At 37.0% G+C, this 12,914-nt stretch overlaps 1 protein-coding gene across 1 annotated transcript in view; it reads left to right on the forward strand.

Annotated features, from left to right (window-relative positions):
• Positions 1–12,914, forward strand: part of LOC105042667 (uncharacterized) — a gene marked incomplete in the record, with an annotated part of 44,241 nt that overhangs the window by 15,598 nt on the left and 15,729 nt on the right. Inside the window, 5 exon segments of the mRNA XM_073256798.1 lie at positions 2,549–2,872; positions 2,972–3,163; positions 3,318–3,413; positions 3,516–3,579; positions 4,752–4,864. Of these exon segments, the coding sequence (XP_073112899.1) occupies positions 2,549–2,872; positions 2,972–3,163; positions 3,318–3,413; positions 3,516–3,579; positions 4,752–4,864 (789 nt within the window).

The following is a 12,914-nucleotide window of genomic DNA, read 5'->3' on the forward strand; positions in this document are numbered from 1 at the left end:
TTAGGGCTATTGAATAATCCATATAGAATGGTTGACTCCGCCCCAGTCACAGTTCTAAAACCTGATTTTGTTGCATTGCTACTTGACCAAACTTAGGAATGATATTACAGGATATTCTGGTCCATGGATTGTTGTAGGAACTAGGAACTAGTATGAAAAGCATATTCGGCTTAGTACAGGCCTCGTACTGGCTTGTACCGAGGCATACCGAGATGCGTACCAACCCGTACTGAGACAAAAAGTGAGAAAAATGGCTCTAGAGCTGTTTTGGTATGAGATACATACTGTATTGTACTGACCTATACTGTATCGAACTAATAATTTACTGATATGATACCTGGTACCGAGATTGCGGACCTTAGTCTGGTTGAAGTTCATTTTCTTAAAATGGACATAAAAACTAGTTTATTGAATTGGGGTTTTAATCCTCTCTTCGATGGGATTTTAATCCTATCTTAGAAACTGGACTTTTATGTGGTATCATTGCCATCTCTGTAATATAGATGGAGTTCTGCAGGAGCTAGGTATAAAGTGTGAAAACATCCTGTAATGCAGATGAGTCCAATTGAAGAAATACAATAGTTTACTTTCCAAACTGGGCTTTAGGTTAAAATCGAAGTCTTAGAAAAATAATGCACGTGATTGTTGGTTCCAGTAGCATTTTTATTGGTGCCAAAGACCTAATTGACACTGATGCATTGAGGAAGACATTTGTTCTCTTAAATAAAATCTTAGGGACCAGTTCTTATTAAATAAAAATTATGGTGGTTTCTAGTTTGAAAAAAAATGCCCTAATTTATACAATTAATAACTTACCTCAAATGCCCTTTTTTCATATGTACATGTATTTAGTTATTTTTGTATGCATTTTCAAAACTGATAACTGACTTTTATGTTTTCTTGTACTGTACTTTGATACTGTATTCTTCTGGTGTCATCTTGTTTTGCTCAAACTCTCTGGAATAAAATGAGACCTCCAAAAATGTTTCAGCCTAATGATTAGCTGGAACATGCTGCAAAAATGGAATCTTAGATCTTCAGGTGGCACCATTGTACTAAAATAGTCATGGCACAAAGTTTTGATCAAATTTACACCAACTCTGATTAGCGGGCATATGGGTCAAAATTAATGACACAGAGGTTCCAATTTTTTCGGCAATGATTAAACCCTGAATTGCGGATTTTCACTACCAATGCAGTTGTAAAAGTCTATATTCTGATACATTTAACTATGCCTCTTATCTAAACCAGCTTGGTACCTCTCAAGGTATTAGAGAAAGGATACACAATGGCCCCAGATATGTGCGACCATTTTAGAAGTCCTGACTTGATACTTTGTCAAAATTTATTTTCATAAATATGTGAAGCCCCCTATTTTGGAATCAAGCTTGTGCATTAACTGACTTGTTATTTGTTTGTTTATTTGTTTGTGTACATCTCACAATTCTACTCTAATTGTTCAATTTAAAATATGTTAAAATTCGGTTTTATTCATTCTGTTAGACTGGATTGCTGTCATATCTATTGTGAGTTTGTGACAGAAATTTCAATAAGATCTTCTGGAGGGTGAGGAAGTATTGAAATTTTGACAATGTTCTTTTACGATATATAGGATGGAACAGAGCAATTTTGCTATTAAAATTGATGTACAGTAGGTACAGAAATTGCTCTTAGTTTTCTACAAGCTACACTTTAGCTTTTCATGGGTCAGAAATCCATCTACCTTGTCACAATTATTGTCATCATATCACTAGTATCTTTTACCATACAACTTGTAAACAAATCATTTCAGCCCAAAAGCTGATAGGCAATGGGTAAAGATGCATATCATGCTCAACACCCTCCATCGTGTGTGGCTTGGACCAAACATGTGGTGGTATAAGCTAATCAAGACAACAATTAAGACAAATCAAGATGATTACCAGGTGAATTATATTAATAGCTGAACTGGAAGGAATCCGATCTACAGTGACCTGAACTCTGCTACCACGTTAGCTTAAGCAGAAAGGAATTGGTCAACAATGTAAATCAGGCTTAATGCAACTTATGAAGAATATTCAGTATTTTGTTTATGTGGAAGTTATGGTAGCATTTTATGGACATTCATTTCCATAGCATAAGATTATATATTTTTATCATAGTTTGGAATTTTAGTTAAGTAATGGTGGAATAGGTGGAATAGCGATGGTTCCTGCTATTTTGCTTTACTATCAGAATATAAATTAAAGAATATTAAATTATGAATGATAATACTAGACACTGACATATTCTTGGCTTGCTTAGACATTGTTACTGTAGTGGTATATTTCTAATCTACATTTGATTATGATTTATTATACAAATCTAATAAGCAGTAGGTAGGCTAATGACTTCTGGAGTTCTGGTTATTTTGTATGCCATTACAGGGTTGGCAACATCTGCCTGCTGTTGTTACCTTGTCTTTTTACCCCCAATTTAGTATTTGTGTTTATATTCCATCATGTATTGAGCAGATGTCTTCACTTGTTCTTCTTTTCTTTTTTCCTAATAGTTTTATTATGACTTGTAGGTCATAATTCTCAATGATAACTGTGAATCTCGGACGATCAAGTTGGTGCTTCCTCTGACTGAAGCTTGTCTTGCAATGGAACTTATTTCATGTTTCAGTGACCAGAATAAACACCAGGAAAATGCTCTTGTCCTCTTGTTAAAATCAGGTCACTTATGTCTCTACAATGATTCAGAGATTGAACATTATCTGTTAAAGTCCCAATCTAAATCATCACCAACACTCCCAAACCAGTTAAAGGTGAAGTTACCATTTGGTGATTCAGGAATCACCATCGCAAAACTGTATACTTGCAACCTTGCATCATCAATTCCTATGGATGAGGTAGTACATATGGACTGCATTAGTTTACTTCCTTGCTTGTATTTGGTGGATCATTACAATCTCCTTAGTGATGCAGTTGCATTATTTTCTTTTATGTAGGACCATATCTTGTCTGCCAAGAAATACTCCCGCCTTCTTTCTATTGGAATGAAGGAAAAGGATGGAAGTCCACGCTTCAGTGGATTTTCAAAATCAAAAAGCCTTCTTATTACAGGACACCATGATGGAGCCATAAACATGTGGGATGCGTCATGCCCGCTTTTACTTCCAATTTTATCAATAAAAAAGCAGGTAATTTCTTAGCTACAAATATTAATTTGTAGAAGTCATAGAATATGCTGACAAACACCAATAATATGGCTAGCAAATCCTTTAGTATAATAAAACCATATGATTTTATTGGACAGATTGCCTTTTAATTTCCTTTAGCAAAATTTTTAAGCAGAGTGAAGATGGAAATTCTTCAGGTGCTACACCAGTAACATCACTGCATTTTGATGTTTCTTCCCAAATCCTAGTTTCTGGAGATCAGAATGGAGTGGTGAGTTGATGATTGGTTATAAGAAAACTAGATTGGGCTTATGATTTTGACAAGGGCATTATAGTCTACAACTCTGCATTTATTCGTCTTGCTTTTTTACAGGTTCGCATCATTAGATTCAAAAAAGAGCAACTGGCCTCGGAGAATATTTTTTGCTTTCTTCAAGGTATTCTTTTGGGCATTACCAGCATTTATGACTGAAAGAAAATTCAGTAATTTGTGTGATAACAAGCCTTTTATCTATTGTTTTTTCCTCTGATAAACAACCTAGGTTTCACATTGTGTTCTTATCTGTCACCAGTCTTTTGCCTTTTGTTATGTTTGAGGGTTATTTAACTAATTTTGGCTTAGCATCTTGACATCTGATAAATCTTAAAATGGTAGTAATGTAGTATTTTATTCTAGTCATCCATTTAAATAGGCTGCATGGAAGTTCCAATATAACACACTTTACAATAGCTTGTGAAGTCATGTAACCTCCAATGAAGGATGGAGGCAAACTTGCTGAGTAGTTGAAGACTGGGAGAATCGTGAAATGAAGACTACAGATCAGTAAACCACCTAGACTCAAGAAAGAAAATATAGAATTGATAAATTACCTTCCAAACGAATTATATGTAAGCAAAATTGTGGGGACTCAGTGACTGTCAACATCATCATACTCTTTGTGCTAGATTTCTTTTCAGTGAAGACATGATGCTCCTATTTCATGATGCATGGATCGTTTAGACATGGAATTGTTCCTTAGTGTTGAGACACCCAACTGCTCCCTTGAGTTGATATTAACTTGAGACCGTGATGGTCTAGAGTCAAGACAATTAATACTAGCATCTGGGCTTTGTTTACAAACTGAAACTTTTTTAATGCATGAAAGTCTAGACCAGTCATTTTATGTTTTCAATCAATAGTCATCTTGGAAATGAAATTACCATGCTGACTTTTGTTAGGCCTAGAATTTCAAAGCTTCTAGTATTAGCACGTAGGGAATGCTTTTTATTTATGTGCAAAATGTTGTGCTAAGCATTACATTGCTATCGTGCATGGACCCTTACTGCGGCATTTTGACTTATCCTTTTGTGATTGGATACTTGATCATGACATATATCATGTTGTAACAAACTAGTGCTGTCATAAGCATAACTCAAGATTTATATGCATTCAGAAAAATGATCCTTGTTTGATCTTTTTTTTTTTCGGCTGCATGAAACAAAAGGGAACAGGAACTCCTTCAAAGAATTATTTTTCATTATTCGAGAGCATAGAAGGTTCTTTTATATTCTTTTGATGGAATACTCTTTTAACATTATGCATGCACTATTCTGAATTCTGATACATCAGCAAAGCAAGGAGACAACTACATAGTCCATATTGTCAAAGTTAAAGGAGCTGTAACAACCATTGGTGTAAATCCTGATTCCAAGCATTTTGCTATTGGAACTGAGAAAGGATTTGTAAGTTCTGTTTGTTCTCTTTCTTGTCATGGTCAATAGGGTTCTATCTTCCTTTTTAAAATAAGTACCTGGAATTGTTAATCGTTCTCTTTCTGCTAGTTTTGTTATGTCAGTTCAATATCTGTTCAAGACAACCAGGTTGAAGTCAGACTTAAAATCCTGTTAATGCTGGATTAGAAAATTATGCAGTCATGCTACCTGTTGTGATACTTGTTCAGGTTACATCTCATCAAAGTTAAGATTCAACAATAGTTATGTTCTTATGCCAGGATGTTCCTTTCAGAATGTAACAGATGGAACTGAATCAGTGCATCTTAGTTTTGAGTAGCTGATCAGTAGGTTCTACTTTCCAGTCTTGCATGGACTCTGATGCATAAATCAGATACATGTCCAACTGTCTGACTCTGCAAGAGAAAAAAACAGGACATACAGGAATATGCAGAAAAAATAATGATAACTAAAAATGTATTTAAGATATTGTATAAAAGAAAACTTTAAAAATATTATTGGTCAGGATCTTCCAATATGCTTGTTTCTTATCCAAACTTCTCAATAACGTTAAGGATTTTAGAAAAATGATTCTTTGCAGCATTAGTTTAAAACATAAATTCTTGACCAATTTCTCAAAAGAACAAAAGATCAAGTGTTGGACTCATCTGGTTGGAAAATGTATATGACATGTATTCCAAAAGTTGGACTCGAGTGTCCAGATCTCCACTTGTATGATAGCTCTATAGATGACTTTCTGGTTAGATTTCTACAACTGTTTTCAATCTTTCTTGTTAAGCATCTCAGTTCATTTTATCGAGAGTTTGAATATTCTGTTAAGCTTGGTGCGCAAGTATACTTAAAATTTGGATTTCTCATTAACTTGTTGACTTTTATTAGTTATATATTCCCCAGCACGAAGTTGAATTTTAAACATAGAATACTGTACCACCCGATACCGTCCTATACCGTCTATACCGTATCGTACCGGTCTCGTACCAATACACTATCTTGGAGCGTACCAACATTACCATACCGTACTAAACCGTATACTGACATAAAGTAGTATTTTATCGGTACAAGGTCTAGTACCAAGACGGCATTTATATGCAGATGTTTCTTTAGCACCTATAGTTGACTATGCCATTTAAAGTTTGCACAATAGTTAGCTTGCCACATAGGTCAAGTTTGAAGAGCCTTTGCATACAATTCTTAGAAAACCTAGGATCTCATTCTATTAAGCTACCCGAAACATATTATTTGGGTTCATTGGCATTGTATAAGTTGATCCAGGAGGATCACTTTACTTGATATGGACCATTGTGGCTATTACAATGAGGGCTGGATAGGGTCCTAACTGAGATCCACCATATCGGGAAGCCAAGTCACGAGCCAAACTTCTGAAGGCCATGACTTGACCATATGATGTTTGATTAAGATGATCCTTTTTTTTTTCTAAATTGGATAACTTTTCGAGATCTACAACTTAGCATCAACATCTAGGAGGTTAAAATGGGCCGACATTCCATCATTTGAGCCCTGAAATGGGCCGATTAAACCAAAAGTTTCTTTTTCAGGAAAGATTTTTGTCTAAGCATTTTTCAATCCATAAAGAATTAGACGGAGCAACAAATGCAAAGTTGATGTAAAAGTCGAGATTTACCTCCTATAGGATTTTTTTTTATAATTACTTATGCTAATATTTATTTTTGGAAAACTAGTCCTATTTGAACTAGGAGAGGAACCTAACTTGAATTGTATAAGGGAGGACCTCACTACTATTATAAATAGGGGATATGATATGTGGTTCATCAATGAAAGAAAAAGGGATGTCAATCCTACTTTTGCAAGTTCTTCATCTTTTTCTAATTTTTTTGGAGAGATTCAAGTTGAGTAGATTGATGGAATTCTTTTTTTTTTCTCTGATTGGATCAAGTTGGTACCAGAGCTTCAGTTCACTACAGTTGTGGGGGCTATAGTTTATGGTCTAGATGCTTGAGTAACACATGCAAATAGAAGGACTATCCATGCCTCAAGCATATTGAAGGACAAAGGCTAGTATGATTGCTAGTTCTATCTTGATGGATGATGAGATGAAGGGATGTTTCGTACAACTATATGTTTCATACAACTAGAGATAAATGCCCAACTTGTTGAAATCGTCTCCCAATTAGTGACACCTTCAGCACAAGCACCTGCAACTAATATTGTGAAGCTATCTCTCACATCTGGAGATGAAGATCCACCATCCATTAAGGAGGATGAGCAACCTATAGGTATGTAAAATCCCTTTCTTCAACCCTTTAAAGTCGAAGCTTGAATCGAGATCCTTATATTCGATGGCACTGTCGATGTAGAAAAGTTAGATAATTGGCTAGACTAGTTAGAGACCTATGACACTATCCATGGATACATCAGTATCTCGAAGGTAGCTTTTGCCCATCTCAAGCTTTCTAGTCATGCTTTTATTTGGTGGAATTTGTACATAAGGAACAATGACGTTCTTGTACGACATGGAGCAAATTCAAGGGGCCTAATCAAGAAGCAGTTCTACCCAATGAGCTATGAGGAATGGTGAATCAAGTTGTGATACATATAGTAGAAGTATGATCAATTTGTCTAAAATGACATCATTGAGTTACACAAGCAAGCTATCTTACTTAGGATCTCCATCAATGATAATATAGTCTTCATGAAGTACGCTAGAGGTCCCCATGAGAGTATCCAAAAGGAGCTGAAGCTCTTCAGAGTGGAAGACATTAGCAAAGCTAGTGTGAAAGCCTTGGGGATCGAGGAGAAGAATTCTCTTAGGGAAGGCAAGAAGAGCAACAAATTCAAGAAAGGCAGTAGAAAAGCAAGCTAGGAAAAGGAGCAAGATATGAAGTATGTCAACATAACTTAGAAAGATTGTTGCGATCGCTATAATTTCGATGCGCACATCAAGAAAAAGTGTTCGAAGCTTCTTCCTAAGTTGTAGCTGAGGAAGAAATTGAAGGATGAGGATTCCAGAAAAAGGAAAGACATCCTTAATGTTATAGAGGTTGAGAAACTATTTGAGCTTGAGCAAGAAGACTCAAAAATGAGCTTGAAGGTGATGAAACCTGAGACCACAACTCCAGTAGACCTAGAGGTACAAGTGGAACTGGGAGGAATCGTGTGTGCGTGTATCTAGTCCCACATCGGTTATTTACTAAGAAGACCTTGGGTATTTATATAGGACTAGGGAACCCAAATAATACTTTCTAGCTAGCCTTTTTGGATGACGTCCTAGATTGTTATAAATGGTATTAGAACTGGCTTGGCCCATAACCTATATGGGATAGGGGATACTATAGCATGGGTTCATTGGGTTGATTATGAGTTGATCATGATGTTTATGAATGGATATATAGATTTGGAATGTTAGCTTGGTGAGGACATTAGGGCTTAAACTGAGAGAGTATGTGACGATATGTACGGGTGTGTATTTAGTCCCACATCGGTTATTAACTAGGAAGATCTTGATATTATAGATCTTGATAGTTAGAAGAATATCATCATTGAAAGTTTGGTTCAGAAGCTAGAATTGCAGATCAAGTCTCATCCACATCCTTATCTTTTTGGCTAGATTTAAAAAGATGCCACGTTGAAGATCACCAAGCAGTGTACCTTTAAATTTGCAATTACTAAAACTAGCAAGATCCGTAAAATCGATATTAGGACTTGTATCGGTCGGTAGCTGGTTTGGCTTAGTATGGGTGAATTGGACAGTTTAGTCCAAATTAGTAGACTGAGTTAAATAATTTTTTTCAATTTTTGTCTCGATACAGATCGATATGCTTCGCTTCGGTACGGTATGGTACGGTATTATCATCTCGTTAGGGATGAGAGTTCATAATCAATGCTTCTAAAATACAAGGTAATGTTGACCTTGCAACTACAACTCAGACAAAAAAACTTGTTAATGCTTACAATAAGTTTGTGATGATGATACAAGAAGCTAATACCACTCATGAGAGGTTGGTTCCAATGACTGATCGACTGATATCAAGATCAAGCGGGAGTTTGTGTCATCGTCATCAATAAGAAAGGTTGGCAAGGAGCATCCTGGCCATGAAATCCGGATATGGAAGTAAGGCAAGTGGTTTCCTGACATCTGCGAGCAAAAAAGAGCAAGAATGGAAACCATCTCTAAGCAAAGCCAAGTGATTCAGCTATAAGATAGGAAAGCATATATGTTCCACCTTTAGTTTTGATTTTGTTGGAGTTAAATCCTCTAAACAGGACGAGCTCTAATTTAAAAGGATTATTAGACTCGATTCGGATCATTTTGGCCACTATAAATAGCAAGAAATTTTATACCAGTCCAAACCGGCCAGTACACCCTATACCGAGCCGGATCGGCAGGGAATTGGTATGGTTCGGTCGGAGAAAGTGGTATACCAGAGGAGGAAGAGAGAAAGAGAGGGAAAAAGAGGAAGAGAGAGGAGGGAGAGAGAGAGTAGACGCAGTCAGAGGCCGGCGGTGGCCCACTGCGGCCACTGGAGGGCCGACTTCTGCGGCTCGACTGTCATCCGATAGGGCTTTTAAATAAGTGAGAAAGAGAGAGAGGAGCGACGTTCTGGAGGGAGGTGCAGTTGGTGGAGGGGCCGTTGGAATTTGTCAGATGGCCGTCCGTGGCCATCGAGCAGCAAAACCGCACAGGTGGAGCTGCGGCCGGGGAACAGGGGCTATCGCCCCTGTTTTTTCATCGTATTTTTTGAAAAACGACAATAACTAGTGAAGTTTGCACACCCATTGCCGGCTTTACTTTTTGAATTTGTTTTAAAAAAATCAAGAACAATGAAGCCGACAATGGATTTACCGACTTTATTTTTTGAATTTTTTTTAACAAAAGTCAAAAACAATGAAGCCGATAATGAGTGAAGCGGGTAAACCAATTGTCGGCTTCAAGCTTTTCTAGATTTTTTAAAAAAATATCCATGAAACAGGGGCATTGCCCCTATTTCATGCCTGCGACGTCGCACGCGTGGATTACACCATCCGACAGCCACGACGGCCAGCTGAAGGCTGTCCGACAAGTTTCTCTTCCTCTTTTTCTTTCTCCCCCCCTCTCTCTCAATTTCTCTCTTTTCCTCCTCTCGGTTCGCTTTCTTTGCCTGTGTCGGTTCGCACAGATCCGGTCCGATATGGATTCGTATCGATCCGTACCGACGGCCGGCCGGCACGGGTTTTGGTGTCGAGTCTGCAAACCTTGATAGATAGGCTGGGTCTAGAAGTGAGATCCACAACATTGAGAAGCCGAGTTGCAAGCCAAACTTTTGAAGACCATGACTTGATCATATGATGCTGCTTAAGATAATCTTTTTTCTTTTCAAATTAGGTAACTTTTTGAGATCTACAACTTAGTATCTACCTCTTAAGAGGTCAAAACGAGCTGAAATTCATTCATTTATTTTATTTTATTTTTAGAGATTTGAGTTGAATGGGTTGAGGAAATTCTTCCTTCTTCGTGATTGAATCATAAATACCTAAGATTTTCCTAGTGCATAAGCATTGTGGGATTAAACGCATGCTTGCATGTATCCTTAATTCCTCACACATTCTCTAGTTTAAGGTCTTGTCATTCTCGCCAAGCTAAGGGTCCGAAACAAATCACAAATCCAATCAAATTCAATTACAAACATCACAATCTACCTATGGTTAACTCCCAATACATCTGTGCTACAGTGTGCTATAGCCTACCTGGGCTATGAACAAGGTCCACCCTGATACCATTTCTTAGAATCCAAGACCTTGTTCAAAAGGCCGAAGGTATGGTTTGGGTTCCTTGGCCTTGTATAAGTACTCAAGCTCTACCTAGGGCATAATCGATGTGGCACTAAGCAAACACCCACATGGGTCCTTACACGACTCATAATTGATAATGTTAAATATATTGTAGTATGCCGTACAAAGGGTGAAATTTATTAGTGAGCCTTTTATAGGTGAATATCTTGATGCAATTTGTGCTAGGATGGAATTCGACAGAGCAGCATCAAGAGAATATAACTTATTGGACACTTGTTTAATTGTTTGGTCATATAAGATGGTTTTATAGTGTTGCAGAAAAGTGTTGGATTCTTTTGCTACTTGAAACATCTGTTCTCGTGAATTTGAATTCTAAATCTTACAACATGCTGGTTGCAAGCATGGTGTTTGTCATCCAAATCCAAATTCATTTATTAAGAGGAAAAATATATAAAAAGGATAAAAATATCATGTATCATTCTTGGACTGGTCAAGATCCAGCAAGATATGCATATAAGGACACATGTTACCTTGATGCTTGTGTCCATATCAAAGAATTCATATTGGATATGTATCAGCAAGTCAGATGTACATTAGACATTTAGATGATTATCAAATTCTTGCAGCATTTGGAGATTGGTGAACTTTGACCCACTTTGATTACATCACTGATGAACTTTTGCTGTTTTTAGAGTTTGGTTCAGGATGCAAGTACTAAATGACTTCAAACCTTCTTGTTTTAGTGCTGTACAGTCTGATCATTGGCACACATCAAAGTAAGAAGGTTTGCATGTTTGCAAAATGATTTCACAGATGGCATGTCTAGGGACATTATTAATTTTGTTTACATAGACCAATTGTTACTATTTTATACTAATGAATAGAGTCCTTTACTGTTTTAGATAATACATGATTTCTGATTTACTTTAAAAATTCTAGAACTCATAAATCATCCAAGATGTATATCATTTGACATGTGTGCTGTACACATACTTTCAATACTAGGGAAGTTCATGTACTAATAGTGTTGTGTGAAGCTTGTGTATTACAGGTTACATTCATTTCTAACATCTAGCCTAATATAGAGAGATTATTGTTTGTTGTCATGATATCTGATTTACAGAATGGATATTTGAATCAAAGGTTTAAAGACCCTATCCCGATGCTAGTATTGGTCAGGGAACAGGTTGGTGCAATATAGGGCCTACATAACAATACATGGTATGCTATGGCATTCCTATACCATCCCGAGACCACATGACCATGGCATTTTTGTACCATATTGGGACCAAATGATTAAGGACCTGTCCATCTTGGAAGTACGATGCCGGACTAGAGAGAAACCAACCTGGAGTTGCCTCCGGGACCCCAAATCTCTTCAGATATGGTCGGCTTATTCCATACCCTTTTAACTTGGCCAAGATACACTGGGATGGACTAGGACAGACTGAGACTATTACATCCCGACACTTGGAATAAAAATCATATTGAGTGGGCACCAGAGAAGAAAATATGGGGTCGACTTCCTTTTTTGCCATCTTTTCTTTAGTGCCCATCTTAAAGCAGAAGTTCAAAAATCAAGGGCTTCTACTAACGGAGTCATTAGTCCGGGGACCAAATGATTAAGGACTTGGTCCATCTTGGTAGTACCATGCTGGACTAGAGAGAAACCAGCTCGGAGATGCCTTCAGGACCCCAAGTCTCTCAGATTTGGTTGGCTTTGTCTTTATCTTGGCCAAGATAGACTAGGATGGACTAAGACATATTGAAACTGTTGCGTCCTGACACTTGGAACAAAAATCATATGGGATGGGAACCAGAGAAGAAAATATGGGGCCGACTTCTTTTTTTGCCATGTTTCCTTTAGTGTCTATCTTAAAGCAGAAGTTCAAAAGTCGGAGACTTCTACTAACTGAGTCCCTAGTCCCATGATTAAAAGAAGCACCTTATTCTCTTTCTTCTTTGTAGAGCATGCTTTTTACAAGTATATGCTACAAGGTGAGATAATACGTATCAAGTAAATTAGTTATCTAGCAAGTTAATGCATACATCTAGGCAAATCGATACATAGTTTCTAGAACATGATGTTCATCAGTATATAGTATACGGTCAGATGATACATAGCAAATTAGTCATCTAGTAACTCAATACACACCTTCAAACAAATTGATGCATAGTTTCCAAAACATCATGTTCACCAATACATATTATATGGCCGAGTGATACATATTTATCGATTTGTTGATACATATTATAAGCTTCTTTGATATACACCCAATAATGATCCAATACA

The sequence above is a fragment of the Elaeis guineensis genome, chromosome 4 (genome assembly GCF_000442705.2).
Source record: "Elaeis guineensis isolate ETL-2024a chromosome 4, EG11, whole genome shotgun sequence".
Classification (NCBI taxonomy): Eukaryota; Viridiplantae; Streptophyta; class Magnoliopsida; order Arecales; family Arecaceae; genus Elaeis; species Elaeis guineensis.